The sequence below is a fragment of the Mus pahari genome, chromosome 6 (genome assembly GCF_900095145.1).
Source record: "Mus pahari chromosome 6, PAHARI_EIJ_v1.1, whole genome shotgun sequence".
Lineage (NCBI taxonomy): Eukaryota > Metazoa > Chordata > Mammalia > Rodentia > Muridae > Mus > Mus pahari.
Genome location: NC_034595.1, coordinates 61,032,616 through 61,059,121, shown reverse-complemented (window position 1 = coordinate 61,059,121; position 26,506 = coordinate 61,032,616). Strand labels below are relative to the sequence as shown.

The window sequence follows — 26,506 nt, the reverse complement described above, 5'->3', positions numbered from 1 at the left end:
ACACACACACACACACACACACACACACACACACACAGACAAATTAAGTTATCTTTACCAAAATGGCGAAGACTGACCATTCTTGAGGTTTCATGATTCCCTCCCTGTACACTCTCCAGTGTAAATTAAAATGGATTTTCCTTTCATGAAAATAGAGCAGCTCCTGTGCATAAAGTTCATTATTCTAGACTCTTTCTTCTACACATGGAAATGCATAATGTTTGTGTTGAGTAGATGGCTCAGCTGGGCTAACTACTTCTACTTCATGAGACCTCTAGGAGAATAGTCCATCTTTTGGTGCCCAGCGTCTTGGAATTGGCACACGTAGTAGGTTGCATAGTCCAAGTTAATAATGTACCTTTAAAAGTGAAGAGGCCACTGAGATGACTGAGTTCTGGGTGTTTTGTTTCCTTCTGCCTCAAGGTACCTGTGCACTATCAGACAATGAACAAATTTCAAACTGGAGTTTGTACTTTATTTAAGTAATAAAACCTTAAGAGTTTCAAAAGTCTCCTTGGCACACATTTAGAGTCTCAGGACTTTTGGAGGCCAGGAATACTTTTTGAAAGCATTCTCACTTCACTGATAAAGGACAAATAGTCAACTGTGGTGGGCAGTGATCACCTTATAGTCCATTTTATTCATAATGAAGCAGACAAGCTAAGTATCAAATCATGAAATCCCAAAGTCCTAATTTGAAGCTAAGTCCGGCTGTTTTTGTGTTTTATCTGACTTGTGCACAGAACCTTAGGTTCCATGTAGTATTGTAAATGCCTAATGTTGACTTTAAACTCTGTAAATTTAGCTATTTACTCTTCTCAGAAAAGGTGTTGTGATGGATAGCTAGATAGTGATTCTGATATAGACATGTTACAAGAATATATCTTTTTAAAATATCACATTTTAAAAGAATTAGATATAACCACAATTTCTATAGGAACCCAAGGTAAGTGGTGACTTGATATTTTTTGAATTGTGTATTTAAGAATAATTTCAAAGTAGGATCAGGGCTTTTCCAGAACTGAATGTTTGTAGGAGGCCAGCATCATTTTGAATACCTATAATGTCTCATAAAATGTTTACATGTAGTAGGACTCTGTAGCAAACAATTCTTAAAGAGGTTGTAATGTTAAAACTTCTGCCCAAAAGCCTTACATAAAAAGTACTCATCTTCATTAAAGATGTGATCCTTTTCAAGGAGGTATTTTGAACTTGAAGCTGCTGTTGCTAAGGAGTTGCTAAGGCAAATGAGCTACTCAGCACTAATGTGCAACTTTACTCCTCTGCTTAGAAATAGTAAAATCATTCCCCCAGCTTCAGAGCCAAAGACGAAGGAAAAGTAAGAAAGGTCAAGTGGAGAGTTGCCGCTTTCTGAGAGTTGTCTAGTGCAAACTCTCTTATTTCTCACTTTTCCTTACCTCTCATGGAGAAAGGAAGCAACGTCTGAGTGTGTATGAAAGTTATACATGTAAACTAGGCCACTTAGCAGGGTATGGTTCTGTGAAACTAAAAGGTCCTTGACTAAGACAAAAGGGATGTGCCTGCCCATTGAAGAGAAAGCAGCTATGGTTGCTGATCTAAAAACATCTGCTCATGCCCAACCTCTGCAAAGTTTACTTTTTTTCTTTAATAACCCAATGGTAAGAGTAAGTCAATATAGAGAACTATGCATTAGTGCATAAAGTACCAAATAATTGTGCCCTAAGCATTTTGTTCATGAGTTTGTCTAAAATATTTGGAATCAATAATTTATGTTCTTTTATTGAGTGCCCACCATATCCCAAGTACTGATTTTCTATGTGCTGGGATTCTAAGGAAATAATATACAATTTCTACCATGCACTCTCACAGTACAGCATAAAAATAACAGTGGGCTGTAATTCATTGAATACAGTCTATAATAGAATTGTTGAAATATTATCAAGGCTTGGGATTATGTTCACAGTTGAATTTTTTTAAATGCATTTATAAAGTATCTTGAATGGTAAATGCCTTCGGGTTTTAGTAAACATCCAAAGATTAGGCACTTTCTGATCTACTTCCAGTGACCAGAAAGAATACACACAACATAACAGTGGGCAATTGTGATGTTCTAAATGTTTTTTTTTTTTTAGGTCAGGGTCTATCAACACCTGGTGGCCGGATACTAAAATTGCAGTTCAAGCCTTGTGCACAGATATTTTGGGTTGTGCCATACAAGTCGGGAGATGTCAAAGACATTACTCTTAATGTGAATTTTTAAGTGCAAAATACTGCAGAGAATAATACTTACATTTACTTAGACCTAGACTTTTAAATGGAACATACTATATCTATACTGTAGTAAAAACATGTGAACAAGTTGGGTGGGAGCACATAGTATATTTGAAAAATAAAATTGCTTCTTAATGGCCATATGATCCTCAGGAAAAAAAAAAACACTTAAATGTCCTGGTAATTTATTTCTTCATTTGAAGTCTCAGGGTTGTGAGACTGATATGTATAAGCAAAGCATTTTATGCAATGTTTGACACATAATAGACACTGTGATTTTTAATTATTGTTCCTTTTACAGCAGTACTTCTAAATAAAGGTCCTTGCATTCATCACCATATAATCATGTTCTGTTTATAATTTAAAAATAGGAGCAGTTACTATGGGTTCCTTGGAAGGGGTGTGGCTAGAATAATCTGGCTGTTAATATTATTTTCCAAATCTCATCCACTAGTTTTGTTCTGAAACAAATATTATAACTTTCCTGGCAAACTCCTATCATTCTTTAAAACTTAGCCCCAAATGTAGCATCTCCAATTTATACTGTCTTTTGACATTCTCCCTATACTGTTAGGACTCAACACATGCAAATCAAAGTTCTGCTCCATTTGAATTGTAAGTTCCTTGAAGGTGAGGACTGCAATTTATAATTATTTTTTGGGTCTCATATTAAGAATTTAGCACTAAACTTTACCCACAGGACTAAGCAAATGTTTATCTACAGCAAGCATTAGAACTGAGAGAGTCCATTCAAACCTTTGTTAGCTATTACTGTGTTAGTATTCTCCAATTGTTTGAAGGGTCGTTATATCATACATTCTTCAACAAGATTTTCTCTTAAAGCTACTACTGATTTATTCATTCCTTACATTCTTTATATTAGTAATAAAAGACTGCCATGTAGGGTACTATCTCTACCAAGCCTATGTTTGTTTTTAACACTGGCAACAAACTTTAAGAAAAGTGTTGTGCTCATTTTACAGATGAAGAAGCTAAGAGTAATGAAGGTTACTGTTCAGAAAACCCTAGTTGGGTTGAATGAATTAGGCCTTGGGATAGTATATATGTGACTATTGATCTTCACTCATATATATAGTGTATATACTATATATTATTTATAGATACATATACACACACATATTTGTACAGTCTGCTAATGAGACCATAGAAGTTAATTCAACCAATGATCATCGAGCTTTTCTAGACATAGAAAAGTGGTGGTGGGGGGGAAGGTGTGCTTAGGAATTCTGCCCTTTGGGCTTTAGGAATTTTTGCTTTCCAACTTTAACCCTTCATATCTCCCACATTCTTGATTTACAGACTAATCATAATAGATTATAATGAGACAACTGGAGGCCATACCTGGCTGAAAACATAACAAACAAATCTGTTGGTCTTTTTCCATTGAGAAAAACTAGACATGCCTCCTACCTTCCCTTTCCTTCCTCTCCTTGACTATGTCCATCTTTTTCAATCATTCAACTTTTTTACTGAGTTCATTGTTCCATGGTAGAGGAAAAGCTTACTTTTAAATCAGGAAGGCACACTTCTGTGTGCTGTGATGTAGTGTGTGTCAGGTGCCTAGTACATTGTTTAGTGTATGGTAAACTTCTGGTACAAGACTGCATATTTTACTCTCATTTATAAACCCTTTTATTTGTCCCTCCTCCCCTCTCACCTTTCATCCCCTTCCTCACTCTCCTCTTTTTTCTAAACTGGAAACCTCCTTGCCTTTTATAATACATCTATTTCATTATTATCAGCTGCAAAATTATAAATGAACCTAGACCTTTTAATAACACATTGAATTACTTTCAGAACAGAACTAAGCAAATTAAACATAATATCCTCCAAGAGCCTAACAGCTACCCCAGATCTCATCACTTGTTATACTTTATTTTTTTACTTAAATTTAGACAAGGACTTCTTTGCTTTGTTTTTATTTTCTTTTGGGTAGAGCTCTTTTGAACTAATATTAAAAGGTCTCAGATCCCTTAAGGCAGGGATCTTCTGAAATCCTTGTGTGTTTTCACACTGACCCTGCAGACTGTCATGTGCTGGAAAGAATATATCAGAGAAAAGTCTAGACTGTTGCTACATCTAAATTCTGTCCTTTTTAGAAAACTTCCTAAATAAAGCAATCTTCTTATCCTGTGCATTTCTTTTCCAGAGAGTCATATTATTTTTTGAAGAGTGTAGTCCAAGGCAAATTTGAGAAGGCAAATGTACCTTGCCTCTGGAAAGAAGCCTACATTCAAAAGCCATTCAAGCATGAGTTTAGGAGAGTGGGCGATGGCGTATAAGTCTGCTCTGGTCAGTTTACCTGCACAGGTGAACTCTTAGCAATTCAAGTAGCTCAGAAATCTGTTAGTCATGCATTCCAGACAGTAGCACTCTCCCTCAGACTATAGTAGATATGCCACTTAGGAAGGAGAAAGGCATCAAACAGTCAGATCATATATCTTTGAGAGAACATTCCACAGTGAATTTCTAATTCTCTTGCAGAGTCAGTGTCAGCCTGGTGCATCTTTCTTGCCTCAGCAATATGTGTCCACTTTCCAATAAAACTGATTTAATGTTTCTACAGGGGGAAAAAAGAAGACAACCAACACCATGATTCAACAAAGGAAAATTAACCTTAAGATTTTTATCAAAGCTTTTAAATATAGTATCCCACCATCTGAGAGTAATTATATTGTCTGTAAAGGAAGAAACACCAACAATTTATATATTTTGTTTTGAAAAGGGAAAAAGGATAAAAAGAAACTGAACCACGGGGAAATGTCAGGTCGCAGCCACTGATGATGCTATTTAAATGGTGAGCCATAATTCTATTAGGACAGAGCATGTGCAATTCCAGATTTCTGCATGACAGTGAAGGAGAACCAGCAATTGTGTGTGTGTGTGTGTGTGTGTGTGTGTGTGTGTGTGTGTGTGTGTGTGTGTGTGTTCTACCTTCCCTCACCATTTTGCTAATTCAATTGAGGAGCAAGAAAAGATCATCTGGACAGCCAGAACAGGAGGCAAGGTCTGCAGCTGTGCTCGGGGGACTGGTGTGGAGAGAGGCGCAGACTGACTTGGAGTTTTGTGTGTTGCACGTGAATGCTCTGGAACTGCCCTAATCGACTGAAAATGAGCCAGCCACAGTCATATGGAACAGGTCTGTTTAGCCACATCTTTCCGTAGCATGGCAGATGGTAGACCGTCAATGGGTGGTATTGATTGGCTGGATTTGCCTTAGGGTAACAAGACTATGGGTCTTTAAAACCCCCGCTTCATCTTATTTTCCTTTGTGCAGCTTCGTACAGTAGTGGTTTTCTCTTTTCCCTGCCCCAAAGCCCTGACCCTTAGCATTTCCTTTTTTCCCTTTTGAAATCTAAAGTCTTCCTTGATAATCAAGTTAGAAAGGTTACCTTGAGATAAACACCCTTTAAATTATCACCAAGGCAAGAAAACTCAAGAATATTTTATTTACTAGGCTGATTACATTTTAATGTTTGAAGAAAGTGACATTTTTTAATTAGTGTTTAAGACATATGGTGAGTGTACAAATTAGCTTATTTCATACAACCAGAGTTTGATGAGAGCAACTCCTCCTTCTCACTCCCCAGTTAAAAATTGTCACTTGAAACTTAATATATGCGAGGAGGTTAAATGCTATTAAATGATGCAGACTTGACTTAAAGATAAAGGAGGCAGTTGCTATCTTGTGTAGCTAAGTGCTGTCTGGATGGACTGGAAAAATACAAGAATTGGCATTTGTGTCTCCAGAGATGTGGACGCTCAGAGCTTCAATATTGTCCAGCCAAGAAAAACAAAAATGCCAGGTATGTGTGCATGTGCACGTTCGTGTGTGTGTGTGTGTGTGTGTGTGTGTGTGTGTGTGTGTGTGTGTGTGTGTTGGCTTCTGATGTAGACACATTGNCGTGTGTGTGTGTGTGTGTGTGTGTGTGTGTGTGTGTGTGTGTGTGTGTGTGTTGGCTTCTGATGTAGACACATTGGAAAATAAACGACATGGGCTTGCTTTGTTATTAGTAAGATTCTTGTTAAGATATGGCCACATAACCATGCAGCTCTATATCTTTATATTACCCTCTTCTCCATCTTTGGGAGATTTCAACTTTATTTTCCTCTTTATTCTTGGCAGAAGATCAGGTTAATTGGAATAGAGTGGTACAAAGAAGATGCCAAGTTATTAGGTACACCTCCAAAACAACATCGAGCAAAAGTGTTCCTCTTCAGGGTAGATCTTAAGGGGGAAAGAAGAGCTCTGGGTAGAGACATGTGTCTGGATTGAGCTTGTGGTTGTTTATAGCTGGTAGTATGGCTGCACTTTTAAAAGACATACTTAGTTTTGGTTTTGCCTTTGTTTTGTTTTGCTTTTTGTTTGTTTTTTGGTGTCTTTGCTTTAAGCTTTTGGTCATTTAAATCAGTTGAAACAGTGTCAAATAAACTCAAAAGGAAAGTTACACCTTCAGCTCTTGTCTCCAATTTGTATGTGTTTTATTCACATAGTATACATACATCTGAATCCAGTTTTTATCGACTGTGCATATTTCTCTCATTGTAAAAAGAAAAAAATTTTCATGGACTTTTTAGTTCTCCCTTTCTCAGGGTTAATTGTATTTCTCTCTTTCATCATTTGCAGAATGAAACAAGTCTTGTTTGTGTTCCATTCTACACAGTTCTTGTTAGAATTGCTTGGTAGTGTTTTGTTCTGTTTTGTCTCCTTGCTTTAAGTCAAGAGGAAGAAAATTATTTACTTAGACATAATACAGTAGAAACAAATTTGCCTGTGTCTCACATCATATCCTATACCTAAAAGCAATTCCAAGGAAAAAGCGCGCACACACACACCTACCTTTTAGGTCACTCTATTTCCATCTGAGCACTCTACCCACCTGGTGGTTATATAGTGAACTGTTACTTTAAAGAGTAGTTTAAACACCAGCCATGTTTGGGGCAGGCTGCTCTTGCAAAGAGAGCAGTGCATGTAACAGGAGTCTACTGTGTGAGAGATAAGGGGAAAATTCAGCTCACTGACTAGAGGTTTTAATGTGCGAACTCTGGGGAAATCATATATTGACTGTTCCGTGGTGCGCAAGAAAATTGAAGAACCCTTTGCAGACGGAGTGCTTTGCAAAGGATTCTATCTGTTTCTCTTAAAACAAAATCTGTGGCAAGATGTTTGAAATCAGCAGGACGCTTAATGCTGCTTTATTAAATAATGAGGTAATATTTTGTCACTTTTTTCTGGGCAGCATCTGTTTTTACCCCCCCCCATTTCCCCCTATGTTTATGAAGGGTTCTTTTCTCTTCTTCTTTTCCCTTTCCTTTTTTTTCTCCCCCGCCCCCCTTCGTAGAAGTCTAGAAAAATAATTCATGCTTCTCTTTCTGTTCTTTGCTTTCCGTGCTTTTGGAGAATTTGGTTGTCTATCTTTCTTTTTTTTAATTTTCCTCTTTCCTAGCCCATTGTGCCACGTAAAGCTTCTCCACTGTGCGGAGTACGTAGTTATTAACGCTGAATTGGCTTCTGGTACAGTCCATCTGGACTCTGTGTGGGAAAGCTGGCTGCCGGCGACCGAGCTGAGATATCTGCAGCCTTTGGGATGTGTGCATGGTGGCGAGGGGCTGCCTGATATGGGATTACTTCTTTTAAGGGAAATTGTTATTAATGAGTCAAGAAACTGCTCATTTATGGTAAGAGGGACACAGCGGCGCAGCCAGCCCCACAGCGCTGGGATACCGTTTTTTTTTTTTTTTTTTTTAGGTTGCCTTAGCTGCTTGGAGTGAGACAAGTTTCTTTCTGTGGTGGTGGATTGTAGAAGGAAAAAAAAAAGAAACATGCATGACTGGGAGACTTGCCTGCCTGATTCTTAAGATAATATATTGAGAATCTGTTGCTTTACAAATGTCACACCACTGATGTAGCGGTCAGCCCCTCACGCTGAAAGATGAATGGTACTATTGGAAATGCGATAATAAGGTTGACTTTTCCCAACAATAGGATTCAGCCTTTGTCTTTAGAGAGAGAAAAGGCCTCTGAGGACATTTGTGCGTTTGTTTGAGGATTCCTTTGAAAGACTTTAGAGTGGAGGTTTTTTTTTTTTTTTTTTTCAGAAGTGATCAATATACAAAGCGCATGGATTTTTTTTTTTTTTTTAGCCTAGCAAGACCAGGTAATTGTTTATGGTATAATGTATGGTTACTATTTTGGAAACATGACCGGAATGTTTTTGAATATACCTAATGTTAATTTAGGGCTCAATGAGTATACTGTGATTAATATGGATGAGAAAAAAAGAGGTGCTAAAAATTTCACCTTCTATGACCTGCATAGAAATATCAGGTAAATATTTTGTTCCAAGAGAGCTGTTTTTATTTACGTAATAGTCAGAATTGTGTCAATATACTCCTCCAATATTTTGATATTGGTGAGATACACACAGGAGGACTTTGGCTGTTAATTTAGGACATGTAGACCTATCCTATATGTGAACATCAAGCTGTTTGGAGCATTGAACCTGAGAATTCATCCTTAGAGTGCAGTGCAGCAAGTGTTCTGGCTCCAGTGTGGCTCACAGGACTCACCACGCAGGTGCTAAGGAAATTGTTTTTAAAGTTCCCTTCCTTTGCTGTTGTTCTACCTGAAGGGCCAGCTCCAGTAAAGCTTCATGTTTCTGCTCCTTCTTCATCCACCTTTATTTCTAAATGCTGGATTTATTTAAATGTAAGCAAAGGATCTACATCAAGTGCCCGATACATTGTTCCATGGTATATCTGTATTTTCATAGAGTGTGTATATGTATGTTTATTGCCTGTGTTCACGAAGCTATGCTCTGAAAAGAATTGTTTTGACCTTTAAAAATGAAGGGTTGTATTTTTCTTTCCTAGCAATTTTTCACCAACTTATTTACGCTTAGACTCTGAAGTCCAGAAATATAACTTAGTTTGACCTGTGGTTCCACTATTCCTACTCTAGCCCACTGTCAACTTCAGGCAAAAGTTAAACACTACATGGACTATTTTTTACCTCTGTGCACTTATTGGAAAAGAAGTTTATTAAACTGTGAAGTTTATTAAGTACATAGTGTGTTTACCCTTCTTCATAGGTATGAGGCAAAGGGTCTCAGGTAAGCCACTTAAAAACCCAGGCCCCAAAAACTCCTGTGTGTAGTTTTGCAAGTGTAGTGATACAGAGGCTATGAAATGTGTTGTATAAGCATACAGTCTATATACACCACCACATCCTTGCTAAGTGTCCTTTGTACATTTAAGAAGGCAGGGGCTGGGGAAGGAAGCGAAGGGAGAGGCAAAAATCTCCTCTTCAGTTGAACAAGATGAGTGGTCTGCACACATAATAAACATGAGGCTGTTTTATTTCCGAATCATATTTTACCCTCACCACAGGAGGGAAAGAAAAATGGGGTATGTTTTACTCAATTTTTTTAAAAATGCAGTGCATGCCCCTAAGTTGGAAAATAAATTCATTTAAGTAAATCATTCATCCTTCTCTGTTGTGGAAATCTCATACAGAAGACAGAAAGGTGGAAGCTGACAGCTGCTCTCCTCCTTCCCCCAGCTTTTTGTCCCTTTCTTTTTTTCTTTCTTTCTTTCTTTTTTTATTTTAACTCTTAGGAAATAGTTTTTAAGGCAAAGTTGTGAACCCAATTCACTCATCAAGCTTAATCCCAAACTTGAATGCTTTTGAAATGTTGGTCATGTTAGCTGTAAAAAAGCAGCACTACTTACAGAAAACCAGCGATACTGGGAAATAATAAAGTTAAAATGTAGAATTATTAGCACATTAAAGTGCTTTTGTTGTATCTTTAAGCCTAGAGGCAGATCATTAAATATGCATTTCGCTAGAAAGCAACTGTCAAGAAAGATAAGGTGGTTGAAAATACTCTCCACAGAAAAAGCCCTCTATTGGAGGGATGGGCTCCTGTATTCCCCCAGGACCCGGAAAGGAAGGACACTCCCACTGTGAAGGTTTGCAGTCCTCCAATGACCTGCAGTTGTGACAGGACTTTTTGAGCTGGAAGAAGGTAAAAGGTAAAAAATACAAGCATGGCTGTTGTTGCTTCAGCCGGGCTTTAATTACCAGACACAAGAAGCAGTTCAGAAATCTGGTCTCTGTTGTTGTAGAGGTCACCAGATCATTAACATCGTCAATCTGGCAGTAGCTAATTTAAATAGCACCTGATGTTGCAACGCCTCCCTTCGTTTCCCCAGCCAATCAGAGTCTGGCTTCAGCTGACAGATGGTCCCATAAATGGATGTAAAAAGGGGAAGCTTCGAGCCAATTTCAGCAAGGCTCTGTTCAGTTGTTCTTATCTACATCCTAGAATCAGGGGTTTCAGCTCACTGCGCCTTTTCTTCCTCTCTTTTTTTTTCCCCCTTTCTTTCCCACCCCACCCCCTCCCAATAATAGATTTACTTTACAATCATCCACACTGTGGTCTGTGGATCTTTAATATATATATTAAATATATATAGTATATATATAGTATATATATATACTATATATATACACAATAGTAGTCATTTTTTAAAGTATATCCTGAAACCTTTGCAAATTTTAAGAGAAGAGTCGAAGCGCTGCGAGACCCAATATTTGCCAATAAGAATGGTTATGGTAGGTATGCCTAGATATATATATAATCTGTTGTTCGTGTTGCTAAAGGGAAGACAAGCGTCTACACCTTGGCCAGTCTTAATGCTTGCACGAGAGTTTAGTTCTCTGCTTCTTTCATTTACTATATCTTTTGTGTAGCGTGCGGGTAGGTCCTTTTTTTTTTTTTTTTTTTTGAAAAGCAGTGGGGAGAGAGATTGTCATTTTTAACAGGTCGTTGTCAGTTTTCCCTTCCACATAAAAGCCGAGGGTGGGGATGGGCTGAAATAATTGCTGGTTTGTTGAAAAAGATTCTATTACTTGAGACCATCTGAGGGGGAGGAAGAGGGTTTCTTTTTGTAAGAGAGAAGAGGCTTGTCTACATGCCTGGGTTTTGTGGGGCATTGGGTGGATGCAGCAGGGTTAGGAATCTCTCCATTTCTGTTCTGGTGGAAATGTAAACCTCGAGAGGCAGCTCCTGGATGCTGAACGTTGAGATGGGCAGTTGTGTTTCTGGGGACTGCGCAGTCAAAACGGCAAAGAGAGTGATTTATTTGGGCTTCAGTAAACGCTGCATCTTGTATTTCAAAGAGTTTCCTGTCATGACCTCATAAAAAGAGGAGGCGGCTTGTATGTGTAGCGGTGCCTGGCGTGTTGAGTTGTTGCTTCCTTCTCTGGGCAGCAGCTCTGTAAGAAGGGAATGTCAGCTTTTACATAACGCTCCTTTCTGCTTTTGACACACTGTGTGAGGGTCCATCTTCTGATCACAGATGGAGTGGAATGGCTTGAAGATGGTAAGTGAAAAGAAGAAGGCAGCTTGGAGGTTCCAGCCGTGTGTGTGTGTGTGTGTGTGTGTGTGTGTGTGTGTGTGTGTGTGTAAGGATGGTGGACTGCATCGTAAATCACTATTCTGGTGTGTGTGTATTAGTATTTCTTTTTCTGAAATTCAGAATCTGCCTCTAAGTATAATGGCATTGCATGCACACAAGGCATATACTGTCTCTTCCATCAAACACATTTTAGGCAAGCAAGGTTGGTGTCTTTTTTTGACAATCACAATGTCACCGTCACTGTTGGCTGGCATGTCCACCGCCTCTGAGAGCCTTCAGCCGAATTACACGACTGTTAAAGTTAAAGGCACATTTCTTTTTCAGTCTTCGTGCTAGGAGTGATGGGGAAGGCTGGGAATGAGGGGTGGAGGAGGTGAGATTCAGTACCAGCAGATGCAATTGTGAAACAGGACTTTGAGATGTGGATAGGGAAGTGGAAAACCTTTCTGCCGAAGTAGTAAATCTATTTTTAGCATCGTCTTTTTCTGGAAAAAGAAACAGGGAAACTCCTTGAGTGTTGTTCCTGTCTCCTGGTGTTGACCCTAAAGATATGGCACAAAATGGCACGAACTGATGCCATGAGTGCCCACTTTGACTTTGAATTTTCACCAGCAATATATTTCAGGGGATTTGGGACTGGGTAGTGGGGAAAGCTATACATTCATAAAAAAAAAAAAAAATCAGAGAAGCCCAAGGAGGACTTTTCACTCTGCATAGATGTTATAACAAAGCTGTGGTCTTTTTCCCATTCTTAGAGGATTGCCTTTGTCTGGCTGCTTGTTTTGATGGGTGTAAAACAAATAAGATTAGACCGAGCAGCCCAACTGAAAGCGATAGCTGGGAGGAAAACCCAATGAAAGGTTGCCGGGGAAACGAACAGAGGCAAAGCCGAGCAGGGAGCAGGTGGCTATCATGAGAACACACTGCAAACAGTGTAAAAAGGGAGGAGGGGGACAGGACCTCGATTATCTTTGCTGTTCTTTGTGACTAGCCCAACTTTAATTATTCTTCCTAAATAGGTGTTAATTACATTTCTAACTCTGGTTTACAGTGATTTTTCGAATCTATTTTTAAGCATCTGTTCAATCTCTCCTCTTTTTCTTTTTGTTTGTTTGTTTAAAAAAAGAGAGAGGAGGGGGAAGGGAGAATAGGGTCTCTCTGTCTTTCTCTTTCTCTCTCTCTCTCTCTCTCTCTCTCTCTCTCTCTCTCTCTCTCTCTCCTTCCCCCTTTCCCTGCTGTGAAATTGTACGTGCAAAAAATTACAAGAAATCTTCTGAGACCATTTAAAAAATGTAAATTATATTGAATGAAGTTGACAGAAGCATAGTAGTAAATTCCCACAGCTGATAGATTCTGCAAATGATTTCTCCAAAATTTCCAACAATTATTCATAGGAAAAATATGTAAGTAGATTAGCTTTATACTAGCCAGTGATTTTTGTGTTAGGTGATGCTGGCATTTTTACTACATTGGATGCTGCTACTGTAGTTTCAAAGAGTTCATCGTATCTCTCATTTTAGGTCTGGAGTATAAATAAATGTCTTTAGAGTATAATAACTGAACAACCTTTTCCTCCACTGCCCATTCCTCTGACCACAGAATCTATCCATGCTCTCCACTTGCAAACGCATTTGGCCTTGAGTCTTGGCATAAACTGAGTGAAAAGGTGATCTTTTGTAAGTGTCTCTTGATGTCTGGTGGGACCCATGCACATAAACGCTGGGTGACAGGCATCTCTCACTCCTCTCTCTGAGTGCTTGTCTCAGTAGTGTCTTTTTCCCAGTAATGGTGGGTACCAACCAAAAAGCACTAACAGAGAGAGTACTTGAGTCAATCAGAGCAGCATAAATAAAACCTGAAATATTCCTCAGTTGTGGTTGCTTCCTGGTGACAATAAAGATACATAATCGGGGAGCTAATTTGAAGCCCCAAAATGAAAGATTAAGAAACTCAAATGTATTGCAAGAGTGGAAAATATAATTGCCTTTATTGAAAATCCTCTTAATTTGTTTTCTCTCCATTACAAATCTGTACCATTGGCCCCACCATTTTTTTTTTCCTGTGAAAATGGTTCTTTTTGTTTTGTTTTCCGGTTGGGGGAGGTATTATTTTGGTTTTACTCTTAAGGTAAAAAAATAAACTTATATTTTTGTCCTATGCTTGAACCTTGTTTTCCGCTCTTTAGTGTATAACCACATATAATCTATTAAAATAAAATAGTTTTTATTATCACTAATAAAGTTTTATTTTCTGAGAATTTTCTGGCAGGTTTTAGTTAGGGGAAATGGTTTCTATAAAAACTGTCACCTTGGCTTGGTTATGAAAAAAAAAGACACATGCCTCTACTGCTGATTTTTCTTGCTTCTTTGTTTTAAAAAAATATTAATACCTACTACCTTCATGTGGGGGGATACCCTAATGGGAACGCAAGAGCGGATATGCAATTATTATGAAGTAAAAATCTGGATGGAAATATCACTTCAAAAACATTGACTATATCAGTTTCCAATTGCCTCTGTGTTTCATAGCAATGCATTGATTAAATCAGATGATATCTAATTTTTTGGAGGAATTAAATGAATGGAGCAAAGGAGAATAGGAAAAAATTACTCTGAGAATCATTTATTTATACTCTGATTTTAATATCGTGTTTTTAAGAATGTATGCATTTATTTGAGTCGCATTCATTCCTAACCATCATTTATTCAAGTCATCCTCTTGGCAAGACTAGGTGGGCTTGCTGATGTCTGGTGGTTTACACAAAGCCTTAAAACTTTTTTTTTATTCTCCTAAGGACCTTTCTTGTTTTGTTTAATATGGGGATTTTGTTATGAAAGCAATACCAGGTTATTTTGAGGTAGTTCTAACTGAATATTTTTAAAGAGAGAGAAATAAAAATGATAGTGTGTATGTATTTTAGTTCTAGATTCAATATCGCTAAAAGTATTTGAGACATGGTCGACTTCGGATATTTTAAATTTAAGGTTTCTATTAGGAAAAATGGGTCTGAAATTTTAAATCTAAAATCATTACATGAATGGTACTTGTGTAATTTTGTGTGTGTGTGTGTGTGTGTGTGTGTGTGTGTGTGTTCATTGTCTCTAAAAGGATTTGTGGATGAAGTGAGGTCTTTTCTCAAGTCAGAGTTACTATGAACAATGAAAGGGCTTCCTCAGGGCAAATCCTTTGCTTTGGTCTCTTCTCTCTGCACTTACCTTCTTTCTGTGGTTGAATTCTCTTCCTAGACAAAATACTACCCCATCTATAAAGAGGCATTCTGCCTCATTTAGCCTTTGGTACTTTAATACCTGATTTTCATTAAAAACAAAAAAAGGAGAAGAAGCAAATTATCTGTGAGTGTCACAAGTAAGGAATGGCGGACAATCTTGATAGAGGGCATTACATATGGACAGAACTACTTCGGTCTTGACAAATTTCTTCAGCAATTCCAGTGATCTGTGGCTATTGCACACTTAATTTACATGCCTGGACATTTGATACATATTACTTTATTTTGGTGAGCTACTCAGCGATTGCTAGACATACGTGTGTGCTGGCAAATGCTGCAATGCAGTATTTTTCCAATGTCATTTCAAGTTTCGGGGGGTAAAAAGGGACATGAACACTCTCAAGCTTCTATCTTACAGTCTTGCAGTTGATGGACTGTGGGCAGAATTAGTCGATTCCCCTTTGGAAGGGAGCCATGTCAACTTTTCATTCCTGATTACCCATTCCTTCATGCATTTGATGGATATAGGGGGAGGGTGGTATCTGTATTTTTACAAATTCTTGTGTCTGTTAGCTTTTTCTTATTTGGCATTAACCAAGTGTGTAAACATTAACCTATATGTGTATATGGATCTCTAAATGGAAAAGAAACTGAAGTAGGCTGTTTTTCTTAAGTACTTTATTTTCTGTGTTAATTCTAAGAGTTCTCTTATGAGAAAAAAACATGAATTTTCATATATTCATCCAAAATGATGTTGAGACTCTACAGACTTCCATTAGAAGCCAAACACTTTCTGTACCAACCACTTGAGGAGCTATAAATGTGAAAATCCTGAACTATGTCTGTGAGCTAAAAAGTGTGCACTCGATCAAGAGATCAAGGGATAGAGTTTGAATTAAAATGGGGGCTTTTGTTCTTTGGGGGCATATTAATATAATATTAACAGTGGTAATGGTCATAATAATAATGAGGAGGAGGAGGTGGTAGAATAGCCCTGTTGGCATCCTATGCTTTGTTTTTTTCAAGTATTGTAAGGGTAGGATGTTTTAGGGTTACCCTCTGGCTTTAAAGCCTCAGTATTTTTTTTATAGCTAGAGGATGTCTGTAGATCAATGGCTTCTATGGGTTAAAAGGGGGGAGGATGGCCTAAAGGCAAGTGGGTAGGTGGAGGTTTCACAAGCAATGATTGTCTTAATTCAGGTCTCTAGCAATTAAAAGGGGAAAAAAAGACTAAAGGACAAGAATGAGAGGCAGGAACATAGTTGGGTAGAGGGGCATTGGACCATGACACACAGGACATCAACATGTGGATCTATAGCTTTCTGGTGTAGAAGATAATGAGTAATACATCTGAACTGTTAAATGCAGGATACCCCGTGATTTCACAGAACCTTGACTTTGCAGGTTCATTACTTCCTTGTTTGCTTGTTCACACCTTTAATAATAGCTGGTTTGTAGTCCTAGCTGGGGTACAGAGATGAGCCATTTTGTTTGTTGTTTACCTCATTAAGAATTCAATCAGCATGTCCACAATAGCTTTGGAGCATCAGTGTTAGGAACCAATCACTTTAGAAAGGAAATTGTTACACAAGGAAGAAAATAGGAAAGCGATCCGCCAGCTAGCTAGGTGTGGACATCCTTAGCTTGGTGGTAATGTTTATGTTGTTCATGAATTCATTAAAAATTAAGCTACATTTTTGGTGCTCTTATCAGGCTAGTGTCTCACTCTCCCACCCCTCCCAGGTCTCTCTTCTCCCCTCCCCCTCCCCCAACCCTGAGATTCTGCCTCCACCATTTTTGCTTTGAACTAGTCTTACGGAGATCCTAGTCAACACCTGAGATTAACACACACACACACACACACACACACACACACACACACACACACGCACACACAGGCGGGTGCACCAGTAAAAATTGTCTCAAGACTCAAGAAATGCTGAAGTCAATCAAAGAATCTTTAAATAAATTTCAGTTAGGAAATCAGTAAAAATATTGAAGAAATATTGTTAGTACATTGTGTTTACATCTTCGTTGTTGATGCTATTGTTAAAAGATACTTGTTTTTAACCCCAGAAGTAGTTAAATACAAAACTAACATATGGGGTTTTGTTAGTGAAAAAAAAAAATTACATGACTTAGGTGTCCCCTGAAAATGACTTTCAGTGGACTCTTGGTTTGAAAAGTAGCATTTATTGAGTTTAAGTTTTCAACTATAAGAACAAAATAAACCTTTGTTTTCTATAGGAAATGTGATTGCTTTTCAGGATAGAAGGAGGCAAAGAGTGAATTCCAGTCTAGATGACAAATTCAGAGAACACCACATCTTGGAGGTCTCCTCTGCCTGCACTGTGTGCGCATGGGATCCTATCTTGCTCGTGTGCTTCTGTAAACCCACTTTCTTTGTTCCCCCTCTTGTAACAAGCAGCCTTTGGGTTTGCTTTGCCATCAGGGTACAGCAGAGCTGATGACCATTCCTTGTTCCATGAAGATGTGTTCGCTGAGGACTTCTTATGTACATTCTTTGTAATTCAAGGTTGCCACTTCTTTCAACTTTTTTCAATGATCAAAAAAAAAATACAATTAGAGGCTATTTCTATGACTAGGGATAAAGATGAGGTAAGAGGTTTTAAGAAGCCTATAGCCCAATGTCACTGTGTCAAAATGTGTCACAGTGTGAAGGTTCATCAGAACCTTCAAGTTGAGCATCAGTGGTGTATCCTTTGTAAGAGTCTCTAAATGACTCCAAAAGACAGAAATTAAAGATCTTCTAGACATTTTTGTTCCATGTATCCAGGTGTTCAGCCTCAGAAAGAAGCAGTTTGGACAGTTAGAAAGAAATTATCTTTCAGCCAGATACCTATGAAACTTGCCTGGAGCCTGTTACTTTTACAGAAATATGAATACCTTTCTTCTAACAGAAATTCATTTTTAATTCTTTCTTGAGGCAAGGCCTCCATGTATGCTGTCCAAGCTGGTCTTAAAGTATTGGACTTGAGCAATCTTCCCAGCTACCTCAGCCTTAAGACTATCTAAAAATACAGTTGTATGTCACTAGACCTAGCACAGATGTCTTTTATACTTTTGCTCTGTGACTGTACCTGGGAATTCTGTGACCCTCCTAACATACTTTTGCTCAAACAAGAACTCTGCTAATGTAGTAGAAGGCTTAGTGTTATCTTTTACTACATATCTAGATAAATAGTGTGGACTATCTATCATCTATCTGTTTATCTCTGTGTGTCTCTGTCTCTAACCCAGTGTGTGTGTGTGTGTGTGTGTGTGTGTGTGTGTGTGTGTGTGTGTGTTAAATACGGCTGTGACATCTACTATGCCATGGCTTGTGCCAATAATAACTTATCAAGTAGTCTGTGTTTCCCTAACCTGTGTTTTATGAACTTAAACCCCTTAAAAGTTTGCTTTTGAATTTGTATGTGAAAAACAAGAATCAAGTTGAGCTAGTTACTTATTTACTTACTTACATACTTACTTCGAATGTCCCCTTTGAATAAGCCACAGTAGTAAATACAGATCTAACAATAAACTGAGGCTCTGAGGGTTGTTTAAAAGTGGAGAAAGCCTGACATCTTTGCTAGTGAAACTTGAACTGGGAAACTGCTTACTTAAAGTAGAGTAAACTGACTACATCCCTGCAAATTCGTGATTTGGACCAGATTTGGCTCGTGATTTCTTATGTTCCTTTTTGTAATGTAGCCAACCACACATCTAAAATTTGGATATCGTACATGTCTTAAACATTAATTATCTCTGTTGATGTACTGGGTACAGACAGTCTAATTCCCCCAAGTCCAGATTCTTACTGAAACACCAAAGCAAAAATGATACTTATGAAAAATATTGGGAGAGTTGTCCTCATCGTAACTGTTCCCCAAAGGAAGCTTTACATAAATGTACATTTATTATTCAGGATATTAAAAGGCAATCCTTAGCTTTTACTTTGTAATTTGGACTAAAGTATGTAAATTGCTTTTATTTTGGAGTTGTTCTGTTTTAGGTGACTTTGGGGGAGGATAACTTCCCAGCTTGATTATATTTTAATTGCCTCTATAATGGAAGAGGTTCCACTCTTGAAATCAACCTGGTTATTGTGATTAGGACCCAGAGGGCCACTGTGCAGTTGAAGCTAAAAAGCATATATATTGGCCTGTCCCCATCTAGGAAAATCAGTTTCATTCCTACAGATTCCAGATTAAGCATGCTTATGCTGGTCAAGCCAGCTCAGTTGTAGAACCCTAAGTGCCTCCAAATAAGGAGGATCTTTGCCTGTACTGGCAAAACTCTAGAAATTCTGTTCATTCTCTCAGTGTTCCTTCCTTCCTTCTTTTCATGACTTCTTATTGTCCTCCTTCCTGTGTGTGTGTGTGTGTGTGTGTGTGTGTGTGTTTGCATGTATGTTGGGCACATGTATGTCCACATGTCTATGGAGGCTGGAAATTGATATCGGATATCTCACATGATCAATTTCCACTATATTTATTAAGGTAGGATCTCTTGCTGAACTTGGAGCTTGCCAATTTTGGCTAGTTTAGCTAGATGGTTTGACCTAGGAAACCTCTATCTCTACCTCCTGAGTGCTAAGGTTACAGATGGCTGCCATCCCTACATGGCTTTTTATATGGGTTCTTGAGATCCATCTCTTCTGGTCCTCATACTTGCTTCTCAAGTGCTTTATCCATGAATGCATCACCCCAGTCATTGTTTTATTTCCTAAGAAACTGAAAATACAAAAGTTTTCAGGGAGCCAAAATGGTGGCTCAGTGGTTAAGAGCACCCACCACTCTTGTAGAGAAGCGAGGTTTGGTTCCCAGCAACCATATGGCAGCTCACAGCCATTCCAACTCCAATTGCAGAGGCTCCTACTCTCAGCCTCTGAGGACACTGTGCATCCACGGTGTGTAGACATACATGTGAGCAAAACACCATACCCATGAAAATAAAACTGTTTTTTAAGAGAAGTTTTTCCGAGTCAGGTATATATGATGTCCTGAGAAAGCACTTCCCCTGATAACTTCCGAGTCAGCATCTCCTCACAGAACTCACTGGAATTGACAGATGGCAGGTCTCTCACACAGACACACCCCCAGTCCTCCCATGGAGTTGGGTGGCTTTACTGCATTTTCTGTGTCCTCCCAATTTTAAAGGACGCATCCTTTGGAATTAGAATTAACTTGGGATTTAGTCATCAAGAAGAAGAAGAAGAAGAAAATCTGAAGATGCAATTAATTTAAAACCGTGCCATACTGTCTTTGAATTCGTGAAAGAACCTGCTAGAATCTTTAGGAGACAACTAGAAAGAAAATAAAAATGAGTTCAGCTTAATTAATATTTTGTTTCACTTCTGCCCAGAAACAAAATTTCCTTTGGAGCTATTTTTTTACTGTCTCTACCTCTGCCTTTTTCTCCATCTGCCTTGTGTTCTCACATGTGGTTGCACTTTGAAATTCTGTTTCTCAAAGGAGAAGCAGAAGCAGAAAGAGTTAATGGAATTTTTCTAACTTTCCCTTCAGTTTTCCTCCTCTGTTTAGTGAGGAGGAGGAGGATGGATGGATGGCCCGTGGCAATACAAACAGCTCTAGAAGAGATTAACTGAAGAGGTGTGTGAGGTGTGACTGAAGAGGTGTGTGAGGTGTGAGAATAATGCTGGCCCTCTATTTATCACTCTCCTATTGAGAGAGAGAGAGAGAGAGAGAGAGAGAGAGAGAGAGAGAGAGAGAGAGAAGCAATAGGTGAAGGGAACCATCACAAAAGCTTTGACATGGCAGTCATTGATGACACATCCTAAGAATAGTGAGCAGTCAGGACAGGTCAAATCTCACATTTGTACCTTTATCCCATGGCTCTGAGGAGGTGACTAAAACAAAACAATAAATAAATCCACACATTGTCCTAAACCTTTACCAGTGAGGATGGAAAAAAAATATAAGAAGTTGCTGAAGTAGATCAAGACTTAAGCTGAAAACACAGTTCTTAAAACAGTGTTTTAATGTCACAAAATTTTAATTCCACTTCAGAATGAAGAGGAGTAGGTTTTTCAATTTGATCCTTAAAACAAGGCAAGGGTTTATAAATCAATCTGACCCCCTCCCCAGTCTTCTAAGCTCTGTGCTTTCCTTTTTAAAGGGCTTCGATTCTGTGAAAAACAGTAAGACGTTTCTCTTTACGTACGAATCCATTTCAAGTCCTTACCAAGAATTTCCTATGAGTTTAGCAGGTATGCATCCAGGATATTTGATCACACTGTGAATCCCGAGATTTTGTTGTTTAAATTGTTTCTAGCTGGGGTGTGGCTCAGCCTTAGCACACACCTTTAATTCCTCTGCCTGGAATACAGATACACCCTTAGTGCACTCTTTAAATCGCAAGCAGTGGAGGTAAAGTTAGTTTGTAGAAGGAAAACTTAGTATCTGAAAGTTATGTCTAATTGAGTGGCAGACATAGTAACAGATCAGAAAGATTTGACAGGGTAGGATATGCCCAACTCCCGTGAGAAAAGAGAGGAAAGGGAAGCTACTTCAAGGACAGTGTAGAGAGAGGGGGAGAGAAGAAGGAAGCAGTTTTAGGAGGAGAGTTTTACAGAGCCAGGTTGATGAGAGAACAAGCTAGACACAGGTGAAGACAGATTGAGCCAGAGAATAAGAAGGAGCCAGGAGATGAGAACAGATTACTAGAGACAGTTTGAGGCCAAGGAGAGCAATTCAGGAGAGGCCTCGAGAAAGAAGCCATATTGAATCAGTCAGCTTGGAAAGGAGTTTGAGACAGAACTGCTATGTTGACCAGCCACCCAAGTTTCCGAAAGAATTTGAAAGGGTGAGTTTATTCAGCAGTGTCAGAGGCTAAAACCATTCTAGCCTAGATAAGATTGTACAAAGACTAGGAGCTTCCAGGGCCAGGCCTAGGTTAGCAGATGGAGGCAGAAGGCTCAGAGACGGTTACTTTAAGAGAATAAAAGTTATATTTGCAGGTGTGCATCTATATACCTTGTGTGGTATATGCAGACACTCTCGGCAGATTTGGGGATTTTTACAGTGTGGTTCTATGAGCATAAATACAGCTGCAAAAAGGGTAGACTGTGTCTGTAATTCAGTGATTGTATCCTTGCCTGTGTGAAGCCATGGATCCAAACTCCAGCCTTAAGAGTTTAGAAATCTTATATCTAAAGATCTTAAGATTTTAGAAAAGAGCGATGGAGAAGACATTTCTCTGGGATTAAAAAAGAAAAGGTTTCCTGTTAATGAAGGATAGAAAGAGGAGGTTGGGTTGATGACTTGAGTAAGCAAATGGTAGGGTAGGGAGTAGGATAATAGTTGTAGGTCCATGCTAGATAGATATTTGTGATTCTTAAAAATTAAAACTTCATCAATGTATATAAGAAATTAATTCTTGTATTTTATTTTATTTTATTTCTGGCCTACAACTTTCTACAAGAAGAAAAATATTCGAACTCAAAATTGCAATTATAAAGACTTGTTTTATCTAGTTGGTTGGTTGGTTTGATTGTTTGTTTGGAGTTTTTGTTTTTGTTTTATTTTGTTTTGCAACAGAGTAAGGTTTCTCTATATAGCCCAGGCTGACTGACCCCAAGCCCATAATCCTCCTGCCTCAGGCTCCCCCAAGGCTGGGTATACACCCAAACTCTGCCTAAAGAACGTTTATACAGTTCTCCTCTTTATGAATTTCGGAGAAGCAGGCTTGAAATTGGTTTAGTCTGCTTTCCCAGCTAGCAAGTTGTATGAGTGTTCCATGAACAGAGAAGCAAGTTTGCATTCTCGAACTTCAGCTTCTTCCTGTTCAATTCTGCTTAGAACATACTTGTTACCATGGAGATCGGCACTCACATTTACTTGACAATGGACCATTTTTGCCCTATGCTGTCAATTTGGTCTCTTTAAATGTAATTAAGGCAGATGATGTTAGCCCCCTTTTTTAAAAAAAATAAAGCTTAGACACTGCCTAAGTTTATAAATTCAGCAACATCAGAAGTCATCACTCCTAAGTGTCTGGGAACATGTTTGCCTTCCCCCAAAATTACATTTCTTGGTGGGAAACAAAGGTAATTCCTTTTCTAGGCTGAAAATTTAATTGTAGAATAAGCAAACAAATATTGCATATCTACTACATGTAAAACCATGTTGTAGACACCTCTTAGAATGTTTCATTACCGGCTATACCCCTAATACAGTGAATAAATGGTATCAAGCTAGGTGTAGACCATGTCTGAACAGAGGAGCTACGCTATACACAAGAAGGAAACATCAGTTCTTGTCGGGGAAAGGAGACAAAGCTTCATGAACTAAATCCTGGGAAACCCCCACAGTTAGACACATGGGAAGAAAGAGGGATTTCTCGTGAACAGAATAGCATGTCTAAAAGCACTGAGGCAGGAACTTACAGAACTTGCTGAAGTAAGAATTCTTGAGTGAACACAGCAAAAGATGTGTAAACATAAAGTTTTAGAGGCAGGAGCTATCAGCTAAGAAGATTTAAGCATTTTGGTGTGGTTTTAACACTTAATTGGTAGCTTAGGTTAGCATATGCTTATTTCCTGGTCATTTTTGCAAAACCAAGATGTCTTTACTTAGCTAACATATTTCAGAAGTCACAACTCTCAAAAGATGTTTTCTGGCCCTATAACCTAACCTCTGTACACCAAGTCAATAGGAATAAAAATATGAAATTTATTTTATATCATAAAGATATAAGCTATTAAAGGAGTGTATGCTTCTTGTTTGCACCAAGAAGTAATGCTCATTTTGTGATATAAATGGCCAGAGATAAGATGGCAGCGAGTGGGAAGCAAAATAAATAAATAAATAAAATAAAATAAAAGGGGGGGCACTTAAACTCTTTCAAGCTGTGTAACATGTTATCTCACTTTTCTGAGTTAGGTCTCTCTTGGTTATCTTTTCAGCTTGGAGACAAAAGATCATGCCCTCTTATTTCAATGTCTGGTATGTAGTAGGTTCTTCATTAGTGTTTATATAGAGTTGATTTAAGTTATCATAATGTAGTTTTTGCTGTATTTTTTGTTTCTGTAAAGAACCTAACTATAGTTAGAAGACTTGAGAGTCTTGAATCTGTTTAAACTTACAGGAGTCTGTTTAGCCTAAATTACCAAACTATTCTGAGTTTCAATTTCTTAGTATATAAAATAGAGTTGATTCAACTTTATCTCTTAATGATAAAATCCATTAAAATGACATTGGTGTGTCATTTTTATACAGTGTATTGACAGAAAACCAGTATTGATAAACCAGGAAGCTGCTGTTTGATTCCATGAAAATATATTGAAATGCCTACTGTACATGAACAAAGACAACTAGGTCAGTTTGTCTCTCCTCTTGAGGATTTATTAGCTGCCATTGGGTTTCTGGTTTAATCATAACAGGAGATATTCTGGCCTAGGAATTGGCAAGAGAATATCAGAGAACCTTTAAGTCATAGTATCACTATAGATTTTGTGACTGTGTCTCACTGTGTAGATGTCCATACCTGAAATGTAGCCACAGTCGTTAGTCCTGAAGCCAGCATTTTGGAGCTCCTAAAATTGACAGTAGACAACATCCAATCTGAGTTTGAGAACTCAAAGTTTACACTTTGAGTTCTCTCCCACCAGAAAGGACATTTTCCTCACAGTGTGAAAATAAAAACTCTTTGGTGGTAGCATTTAGAAAACAAGTCGGTGGTAGAGTTTCCTTAGAATTTAAAATAACAATAGTAATAATCCTGGCTATGTTGCTAGTTTTACTGTGTCACTTGCAAGCCTTATATCTGCAAGTCATATTATTCCCCAAGCCTCGGTTTACCTATTTGCAAATTGAGTTCTATCTCTCAGGCTATGGAGGTAAAATAAATCCATTTGATAAGTACTTACGGAGACTCATTTGGTGGTCTCAGAAAGAACTAGTAGTAAAGGCATATAGTCTTCTGCCTTCAGGGAGCTGTTGTAGCACTAAAAGGTAGGATTCAGACTGAAAGAATGAGGCACCCTTTGATTTTCCTTGGGGTGTGTGTATTACCTTCATGTAGTTGCTTCATTTGCATTTCAGTTTCATTTCAGGCTTATTGAGGCAACAGCCTTGCAATACCCATCTCTTTTGTCCCCCTTGCCTTTGGGTCTTAGCCTTGACTATTGGCACATTGCTCTTTATACCATAGTTACTGAATAAATCCAGGCCAATTCAGCAAATATTTACCAAGTTGTTCAGGGGTACTGTGCTGGAGAAGGGACAGTAACATTTGCTGAGCAGAATTTACTTTAAAATGGCTTTGGAGCACAAAAGGGGACTAGCATCGTCGGGTAGTGATATGCTGCTGCTGAAAATGCCTCTGATCTACTCAGGACAAAAATAGGGCATTGAGGAGGATTTGGCTGTGAGCCTCAAACAAACAAACAAACAAAAATGGATTCTTTTTCTGAGTGTGCTTTGTTTATACATAGTGGAGAAACCACTTCTTTGCTATAGGCACACAGTTGGGATGGCCTTCGAAATACTTACTTCCTGCCTGTGACTCCTGCCTTCTCAAGACCCAGGAGGCTGTCTGAGACCTGGCTCAGTTTCCCATCATGCATCTCTCTCTGACTCTTGCTTCTAAGCCACTGTGAAAGTGCACCCTGCTGTTCCTTAGCTATGCAAACAGATCTTGAGGTCCAGCATCTTTCTACTCTCTCACCTTGTTTCACAAGCTTTCCATCTCACCTGGCAAGGCTTCCATCACCCACTTTGCGCAGGAGGTTCCTCTGCAAATGCCATTGGTGACCTTCCATCCTTGTTCTTCCACACAGCGTAGTCAATTATTGAGCTGCCTGTGTGGACTCAAAGCCCTTCATCCTGAAGTTTGGTTGTGACGCTGCTATTGCTCACCAACCGCACTTCTGTAACTCTGAAGAGTGCCTATTTCTGTGAACCTTTTCCTGATCATCGTGACTCACCTATAATGCCTCAGTAACTCTTCTTTCTACTAGGATGCTTCAAGTCACTTGTTCTCTGCACCACGCAGCTAACAGTAATAAATCACAATAATGGCGGCTTTGTAGTGTGTAGACCAGGATTGGGGGGGGGGGGGAGAATTCTATTTAGGTTATTGCATCAAATCTCATAACAAGTCTCGGAAGTGGGTATTTTTTCCACTTAGAAGAAAGAGCGCATTGTATAAGGTCACAAGGCTAGGACATGTCAGACTTAGAATTCAAAGCTTCATCTGCAGCTGTTTAATTCCTAAACCCACGTGCTCTTTCCCATTTTGCATTACTCATCTCTTCAAAGGTAAGAAGTAATACAAGAATTTATCCTAGTGGTTATTAATAAGGACTTTTGATCTAGAATGCATGAGTTCAAACCCTTACTTTGTCAATTGCAGCCTTAGACAAGCTAGCTACTTCCATACCCATGACTGGGTCATTTATCTGTAAACAAGACTTGTTAAGAAGATTTGGTGTGCCAATGTATGTTGAGAACTTGAGACTGTGCTTGGCATACAAAACGGTAATGGGCATCATCACTATTATTATCATACAGGTTAATTTGTAACCTGTTCTTCAAATATTTGCTTAGTGCCTGC

The 26,506-nt window shown here is 38.6% G+C and overlaps 1 protein-coding gene across 9 annotated transcripts in view; it reads left to right on the top strand.

The window, feature by feature from the left end:
• The window catches only part of Elavl4 (ELAV like RNA binding protein 4), a 138,935-nt gene that overhangs the window by 45,637 nt on the left and 66,792 nt on the right, over window positions 1-26,506 (top strand). For 2 of the 9 annotated variants that reach the window (XM_029539753.1, XM_029539749.1), the window contains exon 1: window positions 7,297-7,485. The exons of 2 other annotated variants lie outside the window; for them this stretch is intronic. In XM_029539753.1, the coding sequence (XP_029395613.1) occupies window positions 7,438-7,485 (48 nt within the window). In that variant the 5' untranslated portion in view covers window positions 7,297-7,437. Of the gene's footprint in view, window positions 1-7,296; window positions 7,486-10,571; window positions 10,892-11,015; window positions 11,037-11,266; window positions 11,662-26,506 lie in introns of those variants that run through there. 5 more of the 9 variants (XM_029539755.1, XM_029539751.1, XM_021201254.2 and 2 more) reach the window with 3 other exon arrangements.